General features: G+C 44.4%; 1 protein-coding gene across 3 annotated transcripts; it reads left to right on the top strand.

Annotated features, from left to right (window-relative positions):
- Positions 1-20: 20 nt before the first annotated feature.
- Positions 21-27,968, top strand: cplane1 (ciliogenesis and planar polarity effector 1). 3 transcript variants are annotated; one of them, XM_061699129.1, is made up of 48 exons: positions 21-421; positions 1,641-1,809; positions 2,106-2,241; positions 2,322-2,441; positions 3,023-3,255; positions 3,340-3,443; positions 3,805-3,961; positions 4,038-4,141; positions 4,234-4,416; positions 5,002-5,245; positions 6,144-6,323; positions 7,292-8,034; positions 8,185-8,378; positions 8,736-8,831; positions 8,915-9,082; positions 9,158-9,313; positions 9,491-9,722; positions 9,845-9,972; positions 10,114-10,331; positions 11,061-11,225; positions 11,314-11,443; positions 12,523-12,620; positions 12,704-12,853; positions 12,964-13,075; positions 14,151-14,433; positions 14,667-15,638; positions 16,643-16,797; positions 16,873-16,955; positions 17,040-17,086; positions 17,713-17,935; positions 18,005-18,352; positions 19,201-19,689; positions 20,200-20,378; positions 20,455-20,521; positions 20,597-20,651; positions 20,731-20,886; positions 21,298-21,461; positions 21,562-21,769; positions 22,353-22,789; positions 22,881-23,022; positions 23,197-23,373; positions 23,541-23,577; positions 24,560-24,688; positions 24,765-24,945; positions 25,028-25,077; positions 25,668-25,823; positions 26,352-26,473; positions 26,807-27,968. In XM_061699129.1, the coding sequence occupies exons 2-48, from the start codon at positions 1,729-1,731 to the stop codon at positions 26,983-26,985; spliced, it is 9,171 nt and encodes a 3,056-aa protein (XP_061555113.1). In that variant the 5' UTR covers positions 21-421; positions 1,641-1,728; the 3' UTR covers positions 26,986-27,968. The 3 variants fall into 3 exon arrangements, with proteins under 3 accessions (XP_061555113.1, XP_061555112.1, XP_061555114.1); XM_061699128.1 differs by having other exon boundaries at positions 16,873-17,086; XM_061699130.1 differs by lacking the exons at positions 26,352-26,473; positions 26,807-27,968 and having other exon boundaries at positions 16,873-17,086; positions 25,028-25,095; positions 25,668-25,751.

Below are 27,968 nucleotides of genomic sequence, written 5' to 3'. Positions count from 1 at the left end.
GGCAACGGCTGAAGGCTTCCCCCCGAGAGGATCATGGGAAATGTGTTTTGCCCCTGAAACGGAGGGAGTTTCGAATTATTATTTTTTAAATAGTTACCTGCGATTACTCATGATCATACATCGGTGAGTCGACCAATCCAGTAACGCGACGTTCACGCGAAAACGCGTCAGTACGCCAAATATGTTCGAAATATCCGCGCTTCCTTTTCTCCGTACAATTAGCTAGGTGGCTAATGCTATCTGCGCGGCGGCGCCAGAGGCGACAAAAGAAATGAGACGAGCGTTTTTTTTTTTTTTTAAGTTATAAATTGTGTAAAAACTAGTGTCACAAGATGTTCACAACGTGGCCGAAGTCCCCCGAATGGCTCAGCGAGGATGTCAGTAACCATGAAGAAGAAGAGGGTGTTTCATCCCGACCTGGGTATGTACAAGGTTGCTAGCTTTTGCTAGCACAAAAAAAGTAACAACATTTGTATTTTCTCGATTATTATTATTATTTTTATTTTTTATTTTTTTGTGGTAACAATACTGCTTGGCAATAAAGCTCACCGTTGGAAAGCCCGTTAAGAAGCATGCATTTGTGGGATGAGCAGCAGCTATGAGAAAGCCCATTGCGGCCATGAAAATGAAATAAAAAAAAAAAATGCCAAAACTTCTTTGCCAGTGCAAGAAGTTGAAAAATAAAATAGTTTATGGCAACAGTAAAGTAAGCAGTGTGGCATCGGCAGAGAAGATTAGGCAAATCTTTCATAGGCGAAACCCACATGTAGTCACTTCTGCCACTCATCCCAGAAATGCATGTTCCTTACAAATGTGGAACCATGTAAAAAGCTAATAAAAAGGCCATTGCAACAGAAAAAAGATTTATTGCACAGAAGCATTGTTATAGGAAATTAATAATACAGCAAATTTGTGCTGTTTATTTTCACTCAACCCTAACCCGTTATGTTCATTTCTCAACAATAATGTTCTAATTGTGTAATTCTCGAAAAGTGCCAGAAAACTGAAAGTTACTTAATTAGTGGCTAATTTACTGTAATTATGACGTAATTAACTAGTTTAAGTAGTTAGCTTGCCAACTAGCTAGCTCTTTAGTTAGTTAGCTAAGTACATTTGCCATATGCTGTAGAAATTTAGATGTGATCAATTGCCCAGTATGAGTAAATCACCTGTAATGGAAAGTCAAAGCTAACGAATGCTAAATAATCTGAGCAACAAAGCGAGGTGCTACGCTTATCATTTGTGCCCGATTATGTTCATTTCTCAGGAAGAACAGCAAATTATGATCCTGGGTCAGTTTGACCCCAGGGCATCGTGTAGTTCAAAAGTGCCGGAAACTGAAAAGAATTCCGGTAAACCTTGTTTATATCTCATGAGTCATTCCATGACTAACCCCTTTCAGTCACTCTGTAGTGCATGACTATCCTGGTAATTTGTTTGGGGTGCGGGAGTGAAGTTAATAACACAACTTTTTTTTTTGTACTTGGGTCAGTTTGACCCACAGTATAACCTGAGCATTAATACACATGATATTTACAGCACTGATACTAACAGTTATACACATAAATATTGAAATTATTATGTCCTGTATTTTTTGTCTGTGGGTCATTTAGTAGAAATTCCCGTTTTCTCCCTTTCAGGTGGCCCTCTGTTGAATATTCAAAGGAGGAACGTCAATGAGCTTTTCCTGCTAGCATCGTTAAACACTAACGGTGTCGCGTTGGCAGCATGGAGCTGAAGCTAGATGTCATCTTGACCTCCAGCATCAAACGAAAGAAGCCATGGTCACGATTCTGCTGGCTTGGACAGGTACAGAAAAAGGTTAAATCATCCCAAGAAATGATAATAAATAGAGTTGTAATGGGGTGCAAAATTTCCGTTAGAAAATGCAAAGTTTTGGATATACTCCCAATTAGAAGCATTCCATGGGAATTAACTCATTCACTGCCAGCCTTCCCAGCTAACATGGATATTTGACTTCTAAAACCGTCAATGGCAGTGAATGTGTTCACTGGGAATTGAGGGTAGTTTAAGTTTTCAACGTTGACAAATTCCTGGATTTTGTAACCCAAATCACGAGTGAAAATTCCCTCCCGGTGCTTCAGGAGAAGGAGTGTGTCTTCCTGGTCGACGACAAACGGATCAGCGAGATCAACATGGTGTCCGGTCGCACCAAGAAGAAGACACCCAAACTCCATCCTTTTCTCAACAATGTGGTGACGATGGCTCCATCGCACAACGGTAACTTTCAACGTCAGGAGTCAAAAGTGTGTTTTACGTCACAAAAAACATTCACTGCCTTTTTTGTGTGTGTTTCTCAGGGATTTGGTTCTGTGGACTTTTAGCCTCAGGGGAGCTCTTTTTATGGAACAGGGACAAAGACATGTTAAAGACCGTAGCAGCTGTCCCTGAAGTTGTTCAGATGATTACTGCTGTTCAAGGTAGGCTTCCATACGTATTGGACAGAGTAATTTTGCATTACTACATCACCATAATGACACATTTGATTGGTTGCTGTTGACTTTATTTGAAGAGTTTGATCATTCAAGAATTGCATCCATTTTATGTGGAGTACCTTGAAACAGGTGCATCTCAATGAATTAGAATATGATAGAAAAGTTCATTTATTTTATTAGTTCAATCCAAAAAGCGAAATACATACAGTATATAGTATTATACAGATACGATACTATTGTTGTCATGCGAAGGTGGTTTGTTTGTGTTGAATAATGTAACTACTGAATGCGGTTGTTTTGTGAATTGCAAAGCTCTGTAGGAGCAGATGGAGACAAAGCACTTGTAGGAATTTGAAACATCTACAATGTCTTTTGTTTTCAACAAGATGTCCTCAAAAGGTTTGGTTTTGGGCGAATTCCATAACTCATACTTAGAGGAACTCCTACTTGGGAAGACTGTTATCGCAATGTGCGTGTGTTCCTAATTGTATCGTAGTGAGTGTGTTATTATCTTATATTGGACATTGTTAGCCTTGTTTTAGTGGATTTATTTTTTTTTTTTTCAGGAAATGCCGCACGGCTGTCCGTCCACGCGTCAGGTGACGGGGCGCGCGTGCTGTTGGTCACCAAACTGGGGAAAGTGTTCCTGTGGGAATGTACGGACATCGAGGATTTAACTTTGGCGCGTGACGGCTTGGTAAAGGGACGCTGGGCGCAAATACAGTCGCCGCAAGATAATCCTCTGCCCGCTTTGAAGGACAAAGAGGCATCACAGTGCAGCGTCTTTGTGAAGAGCCAGGTTTATATGCATCACTGCAGTCAAATGGTCCGCGAGGTTTCGCGTGTGTGTACCTTATGTTGTGACGTTGCGCTTTAATTTCAGGCTACGGGTGATGTATGCTTATCGGCATTTGTATTCACATCTGGGAAGAAGCTAATCATTACCTGCCTTAAAGTTCAGTGGATGGAAGACCATTTGAGTTTTGGGTAAATGTGCATTAATTGTTTCAACCAGGGGCGGGGAACCTTTTTTTTGGGGGGGGGGTTAACGTAAGGCAGTTAAACAAATAACAAATGTATACAAAATGAGAACACTGGCAAAGGGCAACGGTACGCCAAAACCTGCATCCAGGATCTCTCACAAAGTCCCACCAGGCCACGCTTCTTAAATGCACACAAATCACTACAACACTTGTGTATGTACGGTAAATACACTTTTAAAAAAACAAAATGTTTTTGGGGGCACTGGAGCGTTTTAGTGCCATTTCACTCGAGTGGCATTGTCTGTGATGACAGAAGCTTATTCATCATTCTGCAAACCATCACGAAAACACTTTTTTTTAATTAGGTCCTTGGGATACAGCATACAGTGGGCCACGAAGACATACCCCATGTCGCGTCTCACCCCGCCCTGCCAAGCAGTCAAGTCCAGAGGGGCGTTGGTGAGCGACTTTTCTCCTGACGGACAACTGCTAGCCGTCGCCCTGAACCAGCGGCAGCCCAAAGTGAGCATCTGTGTGTTCTCGGTTTAATCTTATGCGAGATTGCGCTGTAATGTGAACATTTTTGTTTTGAAACAAGGCGACACAGGTTCTATTTGTGAGCACACAGAATTTTGTCTCCGTGTCAAGCGGCCTTGGAAGATGCGGGTGTAAAACAGAGCAGATTCCTTCTAAATACACAAGGTGGACTAACAATGATGGGAATCGATTTGATTTTTACTGTACACCTTGAAGGGTTTTAAATATATATATATATATATATATTTTTTTTTTAGGTCATATTGGGTAGGCAGTCTAAGCTGGTCACATGACAGCCTTTTCCTGGCCTGTGTTCTGAAGAGAGGCGCCCTTCTGGTCCTGGCTCGTCTCGGCGGGCTCCTCACGCTAAACAGCTCTGGTTGCAAGATCGACTTTGGACCTGCACACTTCCTTCCCCTTCACCCACTGGTCACTTACCGGTTGGTCTTCATTATAATATACCGTGCATATTCATAATAGTCTGTCTTGTGGTCTGTCTTTCCATCCATCCATCTACAGTGAAAAAAAGAGTCGTTCAATTTACTTCATTTGAACATGTACATCAGTTGCACATGATTAAAATTTGTTAAAATGACATCATTTACCCCACTTTTACCCCTCTTGTCCGGAAAAAAATATGTATTTTTAACACGTTTAAATCATATGCAACTGATGTACATGGTTGAATTAAGTAAATTCAAAGGACTGTTTTTTTTTTGTCATGTGATAGCATCCCTTGATAGGTGCCATCCATCCCCGCAATCACCCATCTATCCATCCGTCCACCCATCTATCGTGAATTGGTCTATTGATCTATCCATCAACTCAATCGCCTATCCATCCATCCAAATACTTGAGGACCTATCTGTATTTGAGGTGCTGTTTGTTTTTGTTCAAGTGGACGACACATCCTGGGCAAGGCGCCGAGGCCTCCGGCTTGAGGAAATTTGATACTGTACAGTAGTTATTACAGTAGTAAGACAGGTGACGGTGACGAGCCTCGCTTGTTGTTTTTCACCCTGTAGACCACCAGCTGGAAGAGCGGAGGCCCATCTGTCCAGCTCCAGCGTGTCGGCGCGGGACGCCATGAGGCAGCGCTATTCCGTCACGTGGCACCCGCGCCTCCTGTACTGCATCGTGTCTGACGGTTACATGGCCACCGTGCTGAGGGTCCTCGACAGGCCTTCTCCCGCCATGCTGGTGAAAACTCTGTTGGACAACACCAGTAAGGAGCTTCAGAAGGCTTGCCAGATACTGGAGCGGTCGCAGGTACTGACGCAAGAACTTTACATACGACGCTGTATTAAACTTAAGAAGATAAGTAGTTGCATTATAATGATAATCAAGCAATTCAAACCATTCCAAATTCCAATGTCAAAATGTTCAGCTCATTCAGGACATCTTGGGATCTTTTTTTTTTTTTTTTAATAGCATTTTGCCAAATTCCCAATTTAGTCCCAGAATTTTACATTTTCTTCAGCAAAATTCCCAAATCAATGGAGACATTATTAGAAATATTCCTAATCTTCCCACATTTCTTAACCGATTTAAACCATTCCAAAATGTTCAGTTTATTCTGGACATTTTGGGAACTATTTTCCACATTCCAAAAATTCTCAGTTTTACCTTTAATTTATACTCTACATTTTCCATGGCAACATTCCCAGAATCAACTGAAACATTTGACACATTTTTCCTATTCCTGACACATTTCTCAAATGATTCAAACCATTCCAACCTCAAAATGTTCAGCTCTCTCAGGACATATTAGGAAATCTTTTTTTTTTTTTTATATATATATATTCCAGGGCACTTTTACCAGTATTCCACATTTTTCATGGCCAAATTCCCAACGTAATGGCGACATTTTAGCAAATTTTCCTTATGCTTCCACATTTCTCAACCATATCAGAGCTGTCCAGCATCAAACTATTGCGGTCATTCGGGACATTAGCACTTTATCTACTCAGGTCTGTATTTTGTGAGCAATTCATCAATTCTCATTGTTTTGGTACCAGATCTTTATTTTTTTTTTGGCAATGTATTTTCAAAGTTGTAAATGTTCTAAATTCCAATCAATTTTACAGTATGAAGGCCAATGCAGAGTTAGCTGTTTCTCCGCAGAAATGGCATTTTTCGAGTTAATGTTTCATTTTGCTCCCTTTAGATGTACGTGAGGACCCCTATGGAGTCGTACCTCAACCTGGACGCCAAGTCGTTTGCAGCAAGTGGGCCTCACCCTGCAGACTCCATCACATCTGCAGCCATTCATGAGTCCCCCTTGCCTCTCTTTCTGCAGGACCAGAGCACCTTCAGTGGCACCAAGGAGATGTTCAAAAGAATCCAGGTCTGTTCAAAGAAACTGTATGTGAAATAGTATTGTGCCACGGCTGTTGCATTCAAAATCAGGTAAAATCAAATACAGGGTGGTTCTCCCCCCCCCAAAAAATCATCATTTGATTCATCATGTCCTTACATATGCGTGATGCTGAAACATAAAAGATGTATTTATCAAAAGCTTCACCTTCTGAAGTTTGGGTTTCAAATCCGAAGATCCCACAAGACGCGGCCAAAGTCTTGTCTAAATAGAAATTGTTGTCAATTTTTTATGTCAGGGAGGAGCTAAGTTTGTGGATGGTCGAAGTTATGGAGTGTCTTCGTTGCATTTACACATTGCACTTCCTGTGCATTTAAAAAATTGTTTTTTAAGTAATCCATTATTTTTAAGGGTAATGTTAGTTTGATTGGAAATTATATTCAAGTGTTTTGGGGTCACAATTTATGTTATATTTACGGTTTAAGCCAGGGGTGTCAAACTTTTTTGGCGCGGGCCACATTGTAGTTATTGTTTCCCGCCAAGGGACCGTTATGACTGTGAAACCATATACTGTAAATGTATAATGGCCTCGTACTAAAAATATACAACAAATTGATAACTACTTTTGAAACTACTTTGTGCAATTATTCATTTTATTGTAAAAGGGGAACTGGTAACAAAAAATGCTTGCAATTCCCAATGTTATTAAATGTGGAAACAATTTGCAATTTTGATATTTCAGCAAGGACCATGGTTTGCTTTTGCGGGCCACTTTAAATGACGTGGCGGGCCGCATCTGGCGCCCGGGCCTTGAGTTTGGCGCTTGTGATTTAAACTATTAATGTAGGTAATTATCAACGTTTGTGTAGAGGTGTCAATTACTCATGTTTTTTTTTTTTTCGCTATTTGCGGCAGGGTTCATTCCCTATTCCTCACGAGAAGCTGTATTGTGACGACTGTACTGAATTGAATTAATGAAGTATTATGCCATATGCCAGTCCTTCTTTGAGGACGACTCCGACGTAGACGGCCCTCCTCCTGGATCGCAGCTGGTGGACAGCGGACACTTGGATTTTGCCTCCATGTTTGACACTCTTCACGCTTTGGACACACAGACAGACCTAAACCAAGATCACGAAGAGGACTTTGAGAGGAATGTGCGTCGTCTTCACCGGGAACTCGGCAAGATCCAGAACGGGCTGTTGACGGCGTGGGCTCTCTGCTTATCTCTGGGAGCCGCAGTGGAAAACCAAGCTCACTTGCTCGAGTACACCGTCTTACGGGTGGCACAGCTTGCCGCTTTGTTCCACTCGATGCCAAGAGGTGTTGCCCACTCTGGAAAAAGGGGCCACTCCAGTTCTGCTTGCATCCTGGAGCTTCTGAAAACACTTTTCTCATTCCTTCCGTGGGATAACGCTCACTTGGACGGGCTTCCTGGCCTGGGGCTGGCGGTGGAGCTCAGTAAGCGGCTGGTCCACCTGCTGCTGGCACCTCCGACAGAGTCCTGCCCATCAGGTTATGTAGACAGACTATCCGGAGCTGTGCTCATCCTCCAGCTGGCCTCCGATGCCCTCGACTGCGCCTACAGCCTTCAGCGGAGAACCATCTGGTCCTCATTGGAGAAGGACTCTCAACTCTCGGCTTCAGATGTCCACCATGTGCCACTGCTGCGGGATTATGAGGGGAACCAGTCAGGCTTTGTTCATCGGGATCTGCCAATACCCCAGCGACCATCTAGCAGGTTTGGCTTTTCATTATGAGAATTGGCAATGCACACCTCAGTTAGCACGTTTTTCCTGTACTTGTGTGATTTTTTTTTCAGCTTCCTCCCACATCCTGAAAACATGCATGTTGCATGTTTAAAATGTTTTATATTTCACATAACCTCCAGACTATTTGGAGTGTGGCAGTGGGTCTACAAGGTTAGCCAGAAGTACCAGGAAGACATGCGAGGCCTTCAGGAGGACATTGACTGGGAGGAAGGAGACGAGGAGCACTTGTCAGTCATCATGTCGGAGATCCAAGCAGCTCTGCAAGCGACCGGACAGAAACTCGAAGAGGGTTCTGCACTGCTGAGTCACACAGGTAAGAGACAACCCGAAGGTGGCTAAATGGTCACTTGTGTGCAACTAAGGCTGGATTTACACTCCAGGTCCAAGTGCCCAATTCTGATTTTGGCTGGCTGGGCCTTGGATAAGGTGGATGGAGTTCAGAACATTTAGAAATTGCCATCAGTGTTAGCACGAAACCCAAGTGTTTCAGTGGTTTTTTTTGGATTATTTGTGTTGTTTGGGAAGACACTGGGGCATATAAGTCACCAATTTGTGTATTTTCATTTGGAGGAGGCCTGATTCCGATCAGCGTATCCCTACTGTGCCACTTGAGAGCAAAATATTGCAATTGCGCTACTTGAATCATGTACGTTTAATCCATCCTAAATAGGAATCACCTCCTCAGGTGAAGAACTATTCCTGTGTGGCTTGTACCAAAACAGCGCTGAGACGTGGCGGACCGAAATTTGGGAAGAGAGTAAAAAAAGTAAGTTGTGTTCATTCCCAAATCGACATACAGTACTGTAAAATAGTACAAACGTGCGTCTCTCTCTCTCTCCCTCTCTCTAGTAGGTTGTCGTCGTAGCGCCTTCCAGGAGACAAGACTTTGTCTGGCTCTTCTCTACAGTTTGTTGTCCCAGTACCATTTGAGGGAAGCCATGGAGTTGGGAGAACACGTGGCCCACTTGGCGCTGCACAATGCTGGATACCATAATAACCACATGACTTGTACATCAGGTGAGTAAATAGAGTGAGGGAAACAAAGAGCAAACTTTGGCCAAGTTGCTCAAGATCTAACGTTGTGCTCCGCAGCCGGCCCTCTTCTGCCGATGAACCTTCACAACGACGCAGTCATTGCCGTCATTCAGACTCTGGCGAGGTTCATGGCTTCCTATTTTACAAATCAGCCGCTCAACATACTGCCTGCCCACCACGTGGCCGTCCTGCCTCCGTTACATCTACCTCACGGTTCGTGTTGAAAATGACACTCACAGTGAACTCACATACAAATCCGTGTGGGGGGGGAATATATATTTTTTGTATTAGTTAAAAAAAGTAAATACATTTAGAATTTTGATTGCCAATTAAAAATGGAAAGCACGAATGATTCACAGCTGCACAATCTCACTTCCTCCTTTGGCCCAGGGCCGAGCGTGGGGCGCTTGGTGCCGCTGTGCCAGGAGGCGGCGGCTCGAGCGGTTCGCCAGCAGAACATCTCGGAGAAGTGGACCGTGGACTACGCCCTGGACCTACTCCTGCTCGGGGGTCTGCTCCCCGAGACGGTGTGGCTGGCGTCCAAACTCGGGGACTGGAAGACGGGAGCCTCCGTCAGCCTCGCTTACATGTACTACTGCGCCGGCCAATTGGACTTCACTCAGTGAGTGTGTGATGGAATGGAATGTTTTTTTGTTGTTGTTGTTTTTGTTTTTTTTCCACTCTCCTGTCACTATCCCTGAGATGTGTTTTATCCCTTTGTTGTTGTTGTTGTTGTTTAAACAGGCTCAGCAAACGAGAACTTCACATTCCCAAAACTTTACTCCCTGAAAGCATTTTTCAAGCCGAGTTGCAGTGTCTTCTGGACGACGACGCTGGAGAGCACAGTGATGTCAATGATACGGGATTCACAGGTTAGTGACCATTTTAATGAACCTTTTAATCCAGGGGTAGGGAAACGTTACTACTCAAGGGCAAGATTTCAAATATTTCGGGCCATACTTTGCCTACCCCTGCTTTAATCAATGAATCCACGTGTCTATCTGTTTGACTAGACCCTGTGGAAGGACAAGACTTGGATGCAATGCAGGGGTCTGCCCAGGAGATACTAAAGGCATCGGTTATTGCTGGTGTGGATGTTTTAACTTCACCATTGACTTCCTTACTGGACTCAGCCAAAGACCTGTGCTCAGGTCTTTCTGCTTTGGTGCACAGTGGCCTGTATTTGCCATCCCCGCCTCTGTATTGTCCACAGCCTTCCCCGAATACACAGGTACTCAATACAAAAGGATACATTCGTGTCGAGCTGGGCCTTAAACACTTAAAACTAAATATCCAACTTTTTCTTCACAAAAATCCGAGTTTCGATGATAATAGGTTTTTTTCACTTTGCTGTGAGATAAAGCGAATGACAATGACTTTATTAAAAACAAGTTTTGAAGCTTTTTTCAAAGTAACGCGTCTCAACTTCCACAGAAATATTAGACCTGTTTTTGTTTGTTTGTTTACAGATAATGTTAAGACCAGTAAAAGCTTACTAGAACATCAGAACTTTATTTGTGGTTAAAATCAGAGGCACTTTAAATGGTGGCAGGTGTTTGCTGACTTACATTTCACATGAGTTGCAATGTGATTGGTTAATTCTGAACGCAGTCACACACCCACTTGTAAGCACAATGGTGGAAGAAGTTTTGAAATGATCTTGGTGTTTTTTTATGTCACAAAAACCTGACATTTAAACTTGGGTGTGTAGACTTTTTATATCCATTCCACTGTATATGGGTCATCTTCATATACATGTAATTTGTGTTATAGTTTCAATAGTAATAGTATTTTATAGGGCCACCACCATTTGCTTTGTCAAGAAGGATTGCCTTTACTATGCCTAAAATTTGAAATCATCAATAACTTGTTCAATTCTTTACCGTTATGGATAAAAACAAACCAAAAAAAGACCCATATTCGCACATTCCGCTGACAAGAATATGCGTGCGTCTTTCAGGATCCTGTGGGGACACCAGGACAGCTTGCAGAAGTGGCGACACGCCACAAAGTGTCTGGCGTTCTCCAGAGGATCCTGCTCCTGCTCAGGTCTGCTCGATGCTGCCACCCTGCTGCCCAGTGGTACGTCAGCAACCTGCGACGGGCCCGCCATCTACTACACAAGGTACCGTGTGTGTTACACGAAGCTTTGATTGAAGGTCTTATTTCGGAAATGAAGTGTGCCGTCTTAAAACGGATTATTTATTTTTTAGATCAAGACGAAGTATGGCTACACATCATTCCCCAAAGAGGAAAAGGCTCTCCCAGAGGACCTGTTGAAGTTTGTCTGCCACGGTGGATTCTTCAGACGGGGCCACAGCAAAGATTCCATTCAAACTATTAGTGAGACGCCACTCGTCATCACATAAATCCTCGTCCTATTTTTGGGGAGAATAAAGGCGTCTTTTGCATCGTAAAAGGCATCACAGTAAAGTAAAAGGTGTCATACTGCGAGAATAAAAGTTGTACGTTGGCGCTTCGAAATGCAAGTACAATTTTTTTAAATTTTTTATTTGCTAACAAAACTGCGATGCGAGTGCTTTCACAGTGTATTTAAAACAACCACATTGCTCGAAGTCCACTCTGCTTGATGCTGACAAACTGTAAAATACCATAGACAGGCGAACAAATAACATCGGTGTTGCAGTGTTCCAACCCTTAAGCAATGCATGTTTGCACACAAACGGTGAAATAACACATGTGGACAGTCAATACTCACGGACATATCATCACTGTTGGGCGGGAAACTTGGTCAATTTGATATTTTTTCACAAATCCGATTCTTGAAAATTTATGGTTTTGGAGATGCGAGGATTCCGCCCGACGCCAGTGATATATTCTTTGTCTTCTGCGAAAATGAGTAATATTACTTCGGCTTAGTGAAGCGCTGTGACGGCTCCGTGTATATCTGCAGACAATATGTTCATACTCACAGGCGTATATTCTTTATTCTTTATGAAAAATGACTAATATTACTGCAATGTATAGAATCAGTTGTGAAACTCTTCGTGTGCGTCTCTGTATTATACTGCCCCAACGTGGCCCGGGCACCTACAGCAGGAGCGGCATTCTGTCCACTGAATTGAAGCAAAAAATGCGGCAAAAACGGTTGCATTCTTTAAATTGAATGGAATGATGTCATTACTGCAAGTTTTATTGGAGATTTGGAGTTTTATGCCATAAAATTACAGTTTTAGTATCTTGGGAAAACATACGACTTTATTCTCGCAAGATAAGCTTTGTTATGCCGACAAAATCCGTCAGTTCTTGTAAGGATTCTAACTTTTTTTTTTTTTTTTTAAATATGACTTTATCACAATATTATTATTACTTTTCTGTCTTTCTCTAAAAAAGAAAAAAAAAGGAATTTATCACAACACTGCACTGATCTAGATTCTGTTCTTTCCGTTTTCCTCCTCAAGTCTGTTTCAGGGAGCTGTGTGGTTTATGCTGGATGCTTCATGTCAGGGATCAGCTTTCTGTTGCCTGCAGGAGGTATCAGGCTGCCAGAATGCAACAGGTATCACATGAATGTTGGATTGTGTTATTATCTTTTAACTGTGCATGGCCTGAGCATGTCGATTTATATTTGTGTCCTTCAAGGACGTTGACAATTCACAAGTGCATTCATCCTGCCTGGATGCTCTTCTCTGGGCCCATCGCTATTTGCCTTTCTGTCACTTCCTGAACGCTGAGGAAATCCTGCAGGACCTCCTGCTCAGCCTGCTGGCCGAATTGCCACCCCTCGCTTTGGTGATTTATTTTTATTCCCCCCCCCCCCCAGTTTCCTCCCGCACACATGGGGAAAAACAATAAATAAACTATTTTTGTTGTTGTTGTTATTTTGTTCCTTTTCCTCTTAGGTGGCAGACACGCTGGTCCTTGCCTTCCCAGCGAAAGAAGAGTCTGTCAGAGTCTCCCTGAGGGAGAAGTATAAGTCACTGCTGCAGAGCTTGAGGCAATGCAGCGTTTTTGGTACATCATAACCTAACAGATTTATATATTGTATTAGAAATAGTACTTTATTGGTGCACGTATATTTATTGCATATATACTCAAAATTATAACAAAATGGCATTTTCAGTGTGTGTGATTAAATAGAGCATAAAGAAGGAAAATGTTTTTGCCACATTTATTTGCTTCAGTTCAATGGACATTGTGCTGCTCCTTTTGGTATGCACGCCTTGGCCAACTGGGGGCATTATAATACTGACATACACACCTGAAGACGAGTTTCACAAATGACTCAGTAAGCAGCAGTATTATTAGTCATTTTTCATAAAGGATAAATAATACTTTACCTGTGGGTATTGTCATATTGTCTGTCTGCATGTGTTGCTCCGTCGTCTGTGTTCAAATGTGTTACGTAAAGGGATAGAACACTGCGACACTGATGCTATTCGCTTACCTGTGTACGGCGTTTTGAAATGTTCGTTAGCGTTAAGCTAAACAGTGTTTATGAAGGCAAAGGCAGACAGTAAACTTCAAATGGGAATGGCAATAAATCTTTTTTTAAGAATTGTTCACTGTCTGCCGAATTACTGCTTGTTGTGAAGATGAGTTGAGTTCACTGACACCATAAAGTACTTGAGCCGTAGCGTAAACATTTTGCTTGCAAGTCAAAGCACAAAAACGGCCGAATGACATTTTGAAACAAAATCACGTCGTGTCACCCGTAATTTAAGGCACCACTGTAATCGTTTATTGTATTCATTTTTTTTATTTGAGATTGAAGTTTCATATGTATTTTATTCATTCAAATTTAATAAAGTAACAACATTTTGTAATGCCAACAATTCCATTAGGTACAGCCAGTCAATGGAAGTGCTTGTATTAAAATGTACAATGGAACCAAATCATTAGGTTGACCCAACTACAGTGGTAAAATATCAACATTTAAAATATGGTATTTTAAATTAAGTGTTCCTTAAACTGTACAACTGTTTTCATGATGTCGTAAGTGGTCCTGGTGTCGCTAACAAAGTAGCCAATGAGTGTAAAAAGGGAGTGTAGGTATAAACAGTCCTTTTGTACGTTCTCTGTCCTCTAGATGAAGACAAACAGGCGGTCGGTAAGCCCATGAAGGGTCTGATCCGAGACAAACTCAGACAGAGGAAAAAGCACCTGGGCCGCTTGCAGAGGCACCTTGCCCCCCCGGAGCTCCGGCTGTGGGAGAAAGATGAGGACAAGGAAGCCGAACACGGGGCGGCCACTACGAGGCCACGCTCACCGGTCACGAGCGTGAGCGCCAGCACGTTGACCGACTGTGGAGAAAGCGCACAGGAAACATCTGAGGGTGTCTCACTTGACCCTCGCAACTCATCCATACCCAGGTAGGCAGGGGTGTCCAACTTCCTTTCTTTCCCTCAGAGGACTGATATGACTGGGGGAAATTGTATCATCACCTCATCATATTATTGCATATACACAGTGTGGAAAACATCTCCTGCCATAAACTGGGGCTCACTGTGAATTCAAATTATTTGATGAAATTGATGAATCGCCCCAAACCATAGCATCAACGATGATTTTCTATGGTGTGGCTTATGTTGTTGTCTTCCTGTAGGGAGGTGAAAACAAATGCAAAGAGGACTGCTGTTCCGACTAAGAGGGCGCCTGAGGATGTTGCGCTACCTTCCCTTCCAGTCATTGGCACCTGGGAGTTTGAGCTGGAGGATGGCGAATATCTCACCTTCCTCGAGCTCTTTCTCAGCTACATGCTGGAGAAGGACAACGGCGACAGGGCCGAGCCTCCCTTGCTCAAGTCCTTTTGCTCCGCTCTGCGCGACAGGGAGCTGCACTCGCTCACCTTCGACGTGCTCACCACGATGCACCGTCGCCAAAAAGACGGCCAGCACCCGACCAGGAAGCACAGTGGCGACGAGCTGCCGGTGTTCCGAGCCGGATGCTGCCGCAGGCCGGCGAAGCACGGTACGAGCCCCGAGTCGCAAACTTCAGCGGCCTGGAACGACGCTTCTGAATCCAGAAGCAACCTCTCTGCGTTTGCACTGCCTGAGCTTGGGACAGGGGGACAAATGGGTTTGTTTAGCCTCCGACATCAGAAGGGAGGCTCCCGTTCAGACGGAAATCAAAGCGTCTTGGCGATGGGCTCTTCGACCACCGCGGAAACCGGTGTCGATCTTCAACAGGTCCTGGATTCTAAATTAGAGGACCAGTTCCCGGTGCTGGGCAGGCTCCTGGAGTGGATGTTGCGCTGGGCCGAGAAGAGGGTGCTTCTTGGGCATAGCGGCAAGAAGAAGAAACCGAAGGGAGAAGGAAAGGCCGAAGACGGGATAGTCATCCGCGTCAAAACCTCTACGCCGGCGGTGCTCACATCGCTGAGCCTTCTGGAGCGCAGGTTCATTCATCTACTTCAGCCGTGCTGCCCGGAAGCACGATGGACGGTCGCCCCGGTGCTGCAACCCGAGGTGGACACGAGACCGGAGCGAGAGAGTAGCGTTGATACCGGCTACCCCGGATCAGCTAACACTCCCGTTGCTGGTCAGGATCACAACATACAGCATGGAGAAGAGTCTATGTGAGTGCTTTTTGCGTGAGAACTTGATAAGATGGGCAAAAATAACCATAATACACACTCAAGTTGTTTGGTCGATTTGTCACGCTCACCAGCTTCACATAACTTCACGGTCACTACCGCTTAAAACAACGCCACACATAGCAATGACATCATCACGCGGCGCTCTCTAGTAACAGGCTGATGATTGCTGTAGATAGCAGAATAAAGCCACCAGTAAATTTAACTTAATATGGATGAGTATATAGCACATCCGTCTCACAGTTTGACGTTGGGGGCTCCTCCCACATTTCAAAACCATGCACGTTAGGCTCATTGAAGTCTTTTGAATTGTTGTTAGGTAAGAATGTGAGTGTGAATGGTTTGTCTATATGTGCCCCGTAATTGGCTGGCGAGCAGTTCTGGGCGGGGCTCCAGCCCAGCCGTGACCCTAATGGTAAGCAGTATAGAAATAGATGGAAGTTGAGGAGATTCACATGTACATAAGCAGTGCCGTGAAAAAAAGTATTTGCACACTTCGCGAGTTCAGTTTCTTAGTTTTTGCATATCTATCCCACTTCAATGTTTCGAATCATCAAAACAATTTGAATACCTCACAAAGACAACCCATGTAAGGGAGGAAAAAAAAAAAAATCCATGTTAAAAAAGTTATTGCTCCCTGTAACTAATAACTGGTTGTGCTGCCCTTAGCAGCAGCAACAGAAATCAAGCATTTGCAATAACTGGTGATAACTGACTTTCCGGCAAATACCCCATACAGATGCCAATGATGGACATTTCATGATGCCAACAGAAAACAACATCATGTATATATTTTTTTCAGAAATGTCGCCGTATCGCGCGTGCCAGAAACCGCCACTGTGTACTATGTAGAACCTACCGGATTAGACATTTGCCTCGATTCAACTTTTGCAGATCCCCATGACCTGGATGACTGAGAATCTACATCGACAAACATACTTACTGCATTTTATGTATTCATGTTATTCATGTGTATGCTCTCGTAGTTGTTCTCACACAGATGAACCAGAGGAACTCAAGTCTCAGAGGACGCCTCTCCCCGATAACCCAGACGAACTCGACTTGAGCGCCCCGATCCCAAGCTCCGCCGCGTCACAGCGACTGGATTTTGATGATTTGGATGTCACGCCGGAAAAAGAAGGCACGACGCCCCAAGCGGTCAGTACGTAGGCGGTGATCAAACAAAAGTTAAACGAACATCGTGTTTTTGTCACAGGCAAAAGCAGCGGCGACCGTTCCGAACAATCATCCCCTCTCTCCAGTGGGATCACGTCTGAAAACCTTTGCTCGCCACAAGCGGTCAATCTCAGCCCTTTACTGTCGCTCTTCTCATTGCATTACGAGTTTCACATGTCACCAAATGTCCGCGTTGTATTTTTTCAGAGCTTAAAGCGTGGAGAACTGATCGAGGCATCCTGCTCCACATCCCTGTGAGTTCTGAATGTCAAATTGTGCATGCTTTTGAATTACTCAACAGACGTCCGCATCCGAACATCCACCCTCCATCATCTATGTCCTTATTACGGTGGTGGGGAAGCTGGAGCAGGCCAATTGCAGAGCACGTACATACAGGCGAACAACCATTCCCACTCACATCCACACCTATGGGCAATTTAGAGTTTTCAAGTTGACCTAAGTTGACCTCTGGTGAGAGAAGTGGGGTACACTCGCGACGGGTTGCCAACTCAGTCGCAGGGTACATCAAGACAAGCAAGCATTTGCTCTGACATTCACAGATACGAACAATTCAGTTTCTAATGAAGCCAAGCTGACTTTTGGAGCGAGAGAAGTGGAACACGCACTCACACTCACTTTCAGAATTTAGAAGACTAAATGAAGCTAACGTGCATGTTTTTGGGAATATGGGAGCGCAAGAGAAAACCCGTCATTCTGAACATGTTAAATTTGATTTTCAATATAATTTAAATCGCTGCCTGAATCAAATTGAAACTTTTGAGATGAAAGCTCCTGACCTTTTGACGTTTTCTTGTAACATAACAACATAATAGTATAACAGTTTGCGTCATTGTTGCGTTCTCTTGTTGTGTTGTTGAAGCCTCAGTCGGGCCGGAAGCCATCAAGCGACCCGGGCGCCGAGTACTTCAATTCCCCAACTTCCCTCGTCCGTTCAGCCTCAGGCGTACCCCAACACGCCGTTAGACCATCCAGGTTCTCTGCCCGCACCTGCTCAGGATCCTTTTGGCCCCGGTCCATCGTCCACCCCTGAGGCTCCGCCAACGAGGCAGCGTCTGGGCGAAGATCTGTACCGACTGGTCCAGGTAACGACGCCTCCCTCGTTACCGCCATACACTTAACCTGATGATTTAAATGCTGTTCCTGTGTTGCAGAACATCAACTATATGAGCCTGATGGATGTTTTGGGGGCTTCATTTTCCAGTCTGCAACTCGCCCAGCAGAATTCCTATTTAGCTCAATCCAACGTGAACCCCTTTCGGCCTTATGTGCCTTCGTCTTACACGACCAACGTGCCGCCTGAACAAAATCCCCAACCTGCGCACACCCCTGCAGTGTCTCAATCACAAATACATGTGCCAAATCCACGACCGAACAACCCGCGATCTATTCCGGCATCTGCACCCATGTACGCCTACCAGACTCCCATACACAGCGCACGCGAACCTGATCATGTCAGCCATCTTCCCTGCGCTACTAATGACGGAGGAGGAAGCTACCAGGTATGTTTACGTGATACAGGTGGGAAGCGCGGTAAATAAATGGACATTTTGAGGGATTTATCATACTCGCGTTCACCCAGGTGGAAATTTACATCTTGGGTGACCGCAAAAATGTGTCTAGCAGTAGCTTTTTTTTTTTAAGCTCCAGAAGCCTGTTTAACTTGCCTACAATAGTTTTACTTGTCTATTATGAATAGATGAACAAAAAAAAAAAAAAAACATCTCTAGAAGCCATGCCCGAAAAGACAGTTTTGGTCATTTTAAGAAGATTTTTGTCCATTTCCACAGATCCTTCAAGTATGCGATTTTCTCCAATGTTGCGTAAATGTGTGCGTGTGGTGCTTGGTTAACTACAGGCGCCGAATTTTTGTATTTTTGTATATATTTTTTTTTTTACCCCGCCTCTCGTTCTTGTTCGCACCGCAAGTTTTCAGTCCATTTAGATCGACCAATAACGACCCCGGTTAAGTATGCATATGTTGACCCGCGCGTGCGTAATAACGCACAGGGCGACTGAACGTAATTCCTCCTATTTTCCGCTGCACCGCGTTCTTGTTTCATAAGCGTTTTCGTCGGTTCCGTGTTTGCACGCCTGCCTTTACGTGCCTGCTCATTAAATCCCCCCGACGAAGTGAGGCGTCATCCAGCGTGAAACTACTTCATTATGTGAGCGCATCTGTCTGTTTAAAGATGACGCGAGGGCGACGCTTTGTTTGTTCACGACTAATTGAATGTGCACTTTGCCCCACTCGCTTGTGCTTAATTGGAGTCACTCGTCTTCCTTTTATTATCGTTACTCGTATTTGAGCTAATCACATTTGTCTTTATCTCTCCCCCCACCGCCCCAGGAATTTCGACCTCTTTCTGTGGAAGCGCAGTCAACAGACATTCACTTTAAGGAAAGCGCGAGGTTAATCCCGTCCACCCAAGGGCTTCTGATCACCTCGAACACAAATACAATAGCGCCCTCTATTGGTAATATCAATACAGACCCGTCCTCTCAAACCGGGGGCCTCAAGTTGCTGCACCTGCACGGTGGCAGGAAGAGAGACACGAAAAGGACGAGAGGCTCATCTTCGGCCCCGAAAAGACTCCTTCGATTCAGTCGGAGCAGTCCCACGGAGTCCCCGGCGAGGAGCTCTCGTCGCCAGAATCCCACGTCCGAGGCGCCACGCGGCCTTCGTCTGCTGCACTTGCTGCCTGGAGCACAAGGACACGTCGACCTCCCCAGACTACCCTCGCAACCTCCTCCTCCCAAGCCATTTTTTGTCCCAGCAGCGCCACTGGGGCAAACTCCCAAACTCCAGCTTCTACGGATAGACCCCAAACCGAGAAGGGTGAGTATTATACAGTGGATATGGACAAAAAACATATATTTTAAAAAAATCCGTGGACGGTTAACTGCGGGTGCCGAGCCACAAATATGTGGGGTCCACTGTGTACCCAAAAAAAGGCTCAGGTGGCAAAAGATACAATAAAGAAGCACACACAAAAAAAGGTAAACGTAGGTCTGATTTAAGTACCAGTAAAGAACTATATATAAGACTCTGTAATGGACTTAAGTACAAAGTAAAAAGTACAAAGGAATTCTTCCTCTAACTTATATACAGTACCAATTTTGATAATGTTGCACAATTGGGGGGAAAATGCACACAAAATAAATTCCCTCTTATTAATTTACAGAAAAATGTGCTCCCATAGCGTTAACATTGTGACTGGATGAACAGAAAATGCAAAACTAGCTCATGATAAAAACTGGAAAACAAAAGGACTTGGCCAACTCTGCTATTTAAATACTTTCTTGCTCCCCAACACTGCATCCCTCAATCTGCCAACGTTCTGTGTAGATGTCCACCCCGGCACCGAGCTCGTCCCAAAAGGCTCGCCTCATCTCCCTGGAGGAGTTGGCAGGTTTAGTGGCGGTCAGGCGCAACTCGGAGCAGGCTCGGCTGCAGCTCCTCCGGGTCAACGACTGTGTCGAAACGCACCGAGGCGCCGCCGCGCCTTCTTCCGGCTGCGGCAAAAGGCACGATGACCTCGAGTTGTAATATTGACGACTTGTTCTCACAATAGCCTGATTGACTGCCTGCGTGTGATTACAGGCAGAAGAGGAGAGAGAGGACACTGAGGGTAAATCTGCCTAATGAGATCATCATCACCACACAACAGGTGCAGCAGGACATTTCTTTTACTCAAAACAATGCGAACATTCTCATGAATAACTTACAACTATTATTTGATTAGCCAAAAGAGGACCCGGAGGAAATCGCCCCTACACGGGATTGCGCCATTCAACGTGGTTCGTACCAAATAGCGCAAGGTGCGCCTTGATGGTTTCGCTCAGTGTCATGAAGTCGTTGTGCTTGTGCCCATGTCAGGCGCCAATCCAAGTCCCTCAGGATCCAGTCGCTCTGTGTCGACTGGTCGGACGTTATTAGACAAGGCGAGAGCGACTTCGGCCGAGCTCCACGCGTTCGCCTCCACGTGTAAAAGACCCCCAGAGTGCCTCGACGCTTTCACCAACACGGAGCCAAGTAAGCCTTTTCCCGCATTGAATTCATGAACAGGTTGGCAGCTCGGTGGACTCGCGGTGGACTCGCAGTCCCGAGGTTCTGAGTTTGAATCTTGGCTCCGGCATTCCTGTGTGGAGGTTTCATGTTCGTCCTGTGGTTGTGCGGGATTCCACATTCCACAAACATACGTCTTAGTTCATTCATTGAAGACTGTAAATTGTCCATAGGTGTACATTTGAGTGTGAATGGTTTTTGTCCAATATGTGGCCTGCGACGGAATGGAGATGTGTGTCCAGCTTCCCTTCCCTACGGTCAGCTAGTATAGGCTCCATCTTACCTGTGCCTCTGCTAAGGACAAGTGTTCAAGAAAATGGATGGATGGATTCTCAGGTAGTGTGTGAGAAAGCATCACGCTGTTTTGTTTTCTTCCAGAGTGTTCTCCCGTGCTTGTGGACAAAGCAGTGTCCCCTCAAGCCACACTGTCAGCCACCACTAGTACAGGCAAGTCGAAAGAACACACTTTCGAAAACGTGTACGGAGACAAACCCTCTCAAGACACAGATGACATCCCGCCAATACAAGAACAGAGGAATTTGGTGAGATACAAAACCGGTACCCACACGCCAATATAGAATAACTCCCATGTGCCCATTTAAGCAAAAATGCTTTGTTGGCCAATCTTGTCCTTTCTGCCAGGATCAGCGTGGCCGCAACTTCCTGAGTGTCCTGGACATCGAAGAGGGGACGCAGCATCGGGATTTGCCTCCTGCCAGCTCCGGAACGAAAGACGCTTCTTCCGTCCCTCCCGTACTCACGCCCGCTCAGCTTCACATGCTCGCCGCTTCCATCGTTAAGAGTGCTCACCCTGCCGATGAGAAAACCCCCAAAGCCGTCACTCGAACAGGTCTGGATTCGACGTGCCATTAAGGGTCAAACCAGTGATTCCCAACCACTTTGCTATTAGAAATGATCCAACCTCACTGAATTGGCCTGGAACGTTATTTTGATTTACTACTAATAATGTATCTTTGTTCATCGGTCTATGCCAGCGACGTATATTGACAGTCATTATAATTAAATGGTCTTTCAGCAACAAACGGTGCAGCATCACGTGGACAGACAATATAACAGTCATCACAGTCATATTCTTATGAACGACTAATATTGGTGCCGTACTGATGAGCTGAGAAGAAGAGTTGAGACCTCTCAATGAACAGTAAATCCATCGGTCTGTCCTATACTGCCCACGGGTGGCCAAGAGGGGTGCACCAGAAGGAGCAGCGTAGTGGCCATTCAATTCATTGAGTGCTAGTTTTCCTCATTAAAATATACATTACCCTTTTTTTTTTTCCCTCGGGGAAGGCTGGAACAAATTAATGGCATTTCCATTCATTTCAATGAGAAAATACGTTTTTTAGACAACCGTTTTTGGTCATAGAATGAATTAAACTCATATCTCAACGCACCGTATTTGCGTTATGTTCTAGATTCCTGCGAGGGCGCCGCTGAGCCCAACGGGGAACCAGAGAGAGTCTACTCTGAGGATCTACCGGACTCCGAGCTTTGTAAAGCCAACAGGACGAGAAGAAGAGAGAGACCTCACAACTTGGAACCAGAGCGATTCTACTCCGAGGAACTACCTGACTCTGAGCTCAGTCCAGCCATGACGACACCAAGAAGAGCATTACCTCGCGACAGGGAACCAGAGAAAATCTCTCCGGGTTACAATGAAGATTCAACTGGCCCGGAGCTTTCGAAAGCCATCAAGACCCCAAGAATAGACGGGCTTCGCGATCTTCCGTCCGAAACCGCCGCAGTCTGGTTCTCGTCGCACATTAGCAAGCTGGATTCACAGCTGGCTGCGTTGCAGAACATCGCCGACTGTCTGGAGAAGGACCTTCCCCAGTCCAGATTGGCAAAGGAGGTATGTAAGCATTGCATCATCATCCTATTGATTCAGATTTGAAAAGATTAAATGTGGCATTTTTCTTTGTGTGTTTTTGTTGGACCGCAAGCCACGGCAAGTCATACCAGCCTCGCCTCCGAATTTGAAGCCTGCAGTAAGAAAAACAGTAAGACTGTCTCTCCCAGCGCAAGAGCTTAAGACACAGCCGAAACACACTTACAGCAGTGTGAGAAAGAACACTCTTGAAACCGGTAAGTTTGTTGTTTTTTAATCCTCCCATCCTGCTGATCCATTTAAAACTCTACAAGTGTTATTTTACAAATGTCAACAACAACAACAAAAAGTAACTGAACTGGTCGCCAGCCAGTCGCAGTGAAAATAAACCTCTTCAGTAAAATAGTATTTGCATTTTGACTGCCACAAAGGAGCCCCACAGCCTCAATCTCGGGCTGCGCCAGAACCTGACATCTGCAAGGTGGAAGAAGAGATCGAGGAAGAAGAAGACATGTTTCGCAACGACTCCCACCGCCCCGACAAAAAGCCGTCGGCTCGCCGTCCGCCGTCTTCCCCTCAGCTTCGTCACGGCCAACACAGCCTTCCAAGTAAAGATGCTCTTCGTAAATTCTGAGTTTCTCATCAAAGTGCGGCGGCCAACAGCTGCTCTTCTAGTCTTTTAGTATGTGTCAGATGTTATTAGATATGTTGTCCCTTAGTTCCATTCATGACAATTCATTTGGTTGTCATGTTGTAACAGTTTGTTTTCCCACAGACCATCTGTTGACCGGAACATTGGAAACATTTGACGAGTAAGTGGTTTTTAATCCGTACATCGTCTTGTTATGTTGACACTCAGATTGACCTATTTTAAATAAGGGGGAAAAAAAGATAATGGTTAGATGTAAAATAAAATTTTGTTAAAATTCCTTCTGTTTATGTTCTTTTTTTATATACAGTGGTGCCTTGAGATGCAATATAATTTGTTCCAAATGCTCATATCTCCGAGTGACCCAGTAAAGTGCTGTAATATTAGGTCGACTTGAGGCTAAGATTGTCTTTTTATGATGAGCATAAAATCGTATATTTTCAAGATTAAAGAAAGTAATCTCTTCAATAATTATTTCCGGTGAAAATGTCGAAAGTACGCTTCGCTATAATGTGACGAGATCATCTACATTGCTCATCGGTTCGCAGGCAACGAAGAGCTCCTTTGAATCCTTCACTTACACTCATAAAGATACCAACTTACCGTCACAATATTATGTCAGTCGTCTGAAAAATGCTCCTTGTAGTTCTCAAAAATATGCAGATGCATCTCATTAGAATGTATTCAAATTTATTGAGATGATATACCTAAATAAATTGTGCAACAGGAGAACTGTGTGAGGCTTCAGGCTATGTCCCTATTGCATTTTGCAGCTAGAAAAATGTTTTTTTTTTGGGCTTTCCAGCAGACGCCTCAAGGTTTTGTGATGACAGTGCTATTTCAAACTGTTCATAATTCCTTCCACTTTGCCTAAAGCGCCTGTTCCAGCAGAAGAAAAACAGCGCCAAAGCATGACGTTGCCACCACCGTGCTTCACTGTAGGGATGGTGACCTTTTGGCGATGAGCAGTGTTGGTTTTTGCATCGAACACTTTTCGAGGGCCAATTATGGCCCAGAAATTCCACTTTGTTTTCATCGGACCATAACACGTTTTTCCAAGTGTTTGGGATATTTTGTTTGGGTTAGATTAGGTTTCGTTTATTCACGTTTTAACTACGGCGTCCTCCTGTGTGTGTCGTCTGCAGGACCGCTGATGAGAGTCTGGACCAGACGGGGCTTTCCGATACAGCTGAGATCCTGGAAGGTTTAGTGCGAGAAGGTTATATATCCCAAACTGATCTGGATGCGTCTTTATCAAACACGCTCGACGACAGGTACGTTCCTCACTCATTTATGAGTGACGTGAGAGTATCACGGATTTTGAGCGACAATGTGGCTCGTACAAAGCAGGACGGAGGAGCAAGAGCCGAGTCGGCAGATTTCCCCGAGGCGCGCCCTTCCCGACGAGGACGACGACAGACGGGAGCTGAAGATCTGGATGAGACACAAGCACAGAGAGAGACACTCGGCGTATCAAAAACAGAAAGCCAGCCTGCGCGAGAAGGAGATCAAACCTTTTTCCAGAACATCGGTTGGATCCTTCACCAGCTGTTGAGAATGTTCCACCATATTACATCCATGCGGTTGCTCATTTTTGCTCTTCTTCGTTGTAGAAATCCACCAGCCAAGTGACCAGCAGGAGAAACACGCAGGAAAAGCAGAAGTAAGAACTTGTTTAAAGGTGACGTAATATGGAAATTCGACTTTTTAATTGCTTGTTTGCAAATAGTTGAGTCTGTAAGTGAGCCCTTCTAAATTCTGCTGAATGTTGCGATGTACCAGGGCGACACGCTAACCGAGTGGTTCGCACGTCTACCTTATAGTTCTCAGGTTCGGGCTTCGAAACTGGGCTCCTGTGTGGAGTTTGCTTGTTCTCTGTATACTGTCGGCCAGTCCAGGATGTACCCAACTTCTCTCACCAAAAGTCAGCTTTGGTTTATCAAAGGCTAAATTGTCCATAAGGATGAAAAAAGTAATCTTGTATAGGCTCCAGGGGCCTCACTTCTGAAAGAGTGCATAAAACAGATTCTGAGTCCATACGTAGGACTCAACTGTAGAATGTAAGTACAGAAAAATCCGTATTTATCCAATGTGCACACGCCAGTGAGTCATGTGTGTTGATACAGCCCACCTGTTCTCAACCGCCGCACTCGTGCAAGTCTCATTTGCATTGGGGAAACACCTTCCAATTGACCATATACGATAGCACGAAAAAAAACAAAAACATGTTTCTCTCTTTCTTTGGCTTGCCAGGGCCATGCTTTTGAAACAATTCAACCAGAGGCTCCACGACGCCACCTTGTTGGCAGATCAACTTCGCACCAGCCCCTTTTCCGGCTCTCGTATTTTAGTCATTGATGCTCCCGCCGTAAGGTCCTCCTCCGCTCCGCCCACCGCTGGCAATCGCAGGTACTGTTTGAATTTTTTGTTCAGCCGCAAAATCTACACCTGCATGTTTCAAGGGGACATATTATGTGTGCCACTTTTTGATCGCTTGTATACAAACAGTTGTAGAGGGCGAAGCGTTGTACAGAACGCTGACACATTCCAGCGAGATCCAACCCAAAGTTACGCATTCACTTACTGGCGAGATGACGAGCGGCAGCCTGCAAAGCGTCTCTGTCGCCAAACTTTTTTAAATCACGAAGGCCGCACTCGCTATTGGCCCAGCAATACACTGGGCGTGGTGTCCAATCGCTCACTTGCATGAGCTGATTTCAGCAAGACTGGAAATAGGTTGAAAATGGTGCCGCAATTCTTGATCTTTGTTTTTTTTTTTGTCATTGTGTCATTGTCACAGATGTGTTACTAAAGCACTTGAGAACTATTAAAATATGAAAAAAAAGGTCTTCTTTAATGTATATTGTTCATACTGAATTCTTATAATAGTCTTGGCCGGTTTTGATTGAATTAAAATCTTCTCTGTGGGTTTTACAGCAAAGAGAAAAGTCTGACGCGTCCCTCAGGCCAAACGCATGCCCAACGTCGTCCTTGGACTGCCGAAGCGCCTGGAAGACCTTCAGAGGACAGCCGGAGGACCGAACGACCGCGAAGACCAGGTAACATCCGTAAACACCTCATTGACAATCCGATGATAGTGTCACAATCCTTACAATGCATTTGGGAAATATTCCCAGCTCTTCACTTTCTCCACATTTTGTTGTGTTACTGCCTCTCTCCAAAATTAAATGAGTTAACTTTGCCTTCAAAATTAAGAAATACATTTTAATGAACTTATTTTGGGCAAAAAACCTGCAAAATTATTCCCCCAAAAAATATCGACAGGAATTTTCCTTGGGTCCTGCTGTAACGTAACAAAAATGTGGAAAAAGTGAAGCGGCGCGAATGATTTCCAGATGAACCGTATGTATGACATGCTCGCTCGACCTCAGGGGCCTCTCTGTCGAGGGGTGTCAATCTGCCTGAACTGATGGACGAGCGGGACGACGGCGCCGAAGCGGGCGTGGCCGGTATGGACTGGCTGGACAAACTGACGGAGAGCGGAGGGCGTCTCAGCGAGGTTGACTGGGCGGCCATCGAGAGGATGGCGGCCGCTGAGGAGAACGTCTGAACGGCCGCGCCTCAGGCAAAAATGAACAGTCAAGGGAATTTATGTTCCTTTTCAAATACAGTGGTACCTTGACTTACGAGTACCTGAAGTTTTTTTCTGAGATACGAGCCGTCGGTCGGCCGAATCTTTTGCTTTGACTTGAGATACGAGCGATGTGTGGTGGCACTGAACTCAACTCGCTTCGCAATAAGCAGCACTTTGGCAAACGGTGAACAAGTCTTCAAAAAAGAGGCTTCAAGCTGTTTATTGCCACTTCCAGTTGAAGTTTACTATCAAACTAAACATGAAACGAAAATTGCACCATTTATATTTAAAACAACCATATAGCTTAGCCTTTCAGTCGGCTAGCTTAATGCTAACACTATCATCTATGTCGCGGCGCTATAAAAATCGATAAGCAACGGATTGAACACAAATGGTGCAAATGTAGAAAGACTGTCACAGTACTCATGGTCATATGTTCTTTATCCTCTGCGAAGAACGACAAATATTAGTGCAGCACCGATGAGCTGAATTTATTAAGTCAGAGCTATTTATTTTTCAATTTTTTGTGTTTGTTAAACAATAGTTATTGTCCATAAAATATTTTCCCTGATATTTTTGGTTGTCAGGAACGAATTAATTGGATTCACATGTTTTCCTATGGGAAATATTGTTTCAGTTTTTGTGTGATTCGGTTTTAGACTTTTCTTGAAAGGAATAATCCCGAAAACAGAGCTTCCGCTGTATACTAAAGTAGAGGGAGTCAATAAAGGCAACAACACTATTATTTTATTATTTGATTTTATTTAAATTAAAATAATTTTTAAGCTGCAGAAAGTGAAGTGGAAAAATGTAATTAATTTATTAACATTCTGTTTATGTTATTACAGTATGTTTATCTTACAGTCCAATACTGTGTGCATTGCTATTTTTCTCAATAGAAAAACGTGTTTCTGCTTGATTTTTTTTCTACTTTCTCACTTTTGTACGCACCGTCACAA

This window comes from Phycodurus eques, chromosome 15 (genome assembly GCF_024500275.1).
Source record: "Phycodurus eques isolate BA_2022a chromosome 15, UOR_Pequ_1.1, whole genome shotgun sequence".
NCBI classification, from domain to species: Eukaryota; Metazoa; Chordata; class Actinopteri; order Syngnathiformes; family Syngnathidae; genus Phycodurus; species Phycodurus eques.
Note: the sequence above shows the minus strand (reverse complement) of the source record. Positions and strands in the feature narration are given on the sequence as shown.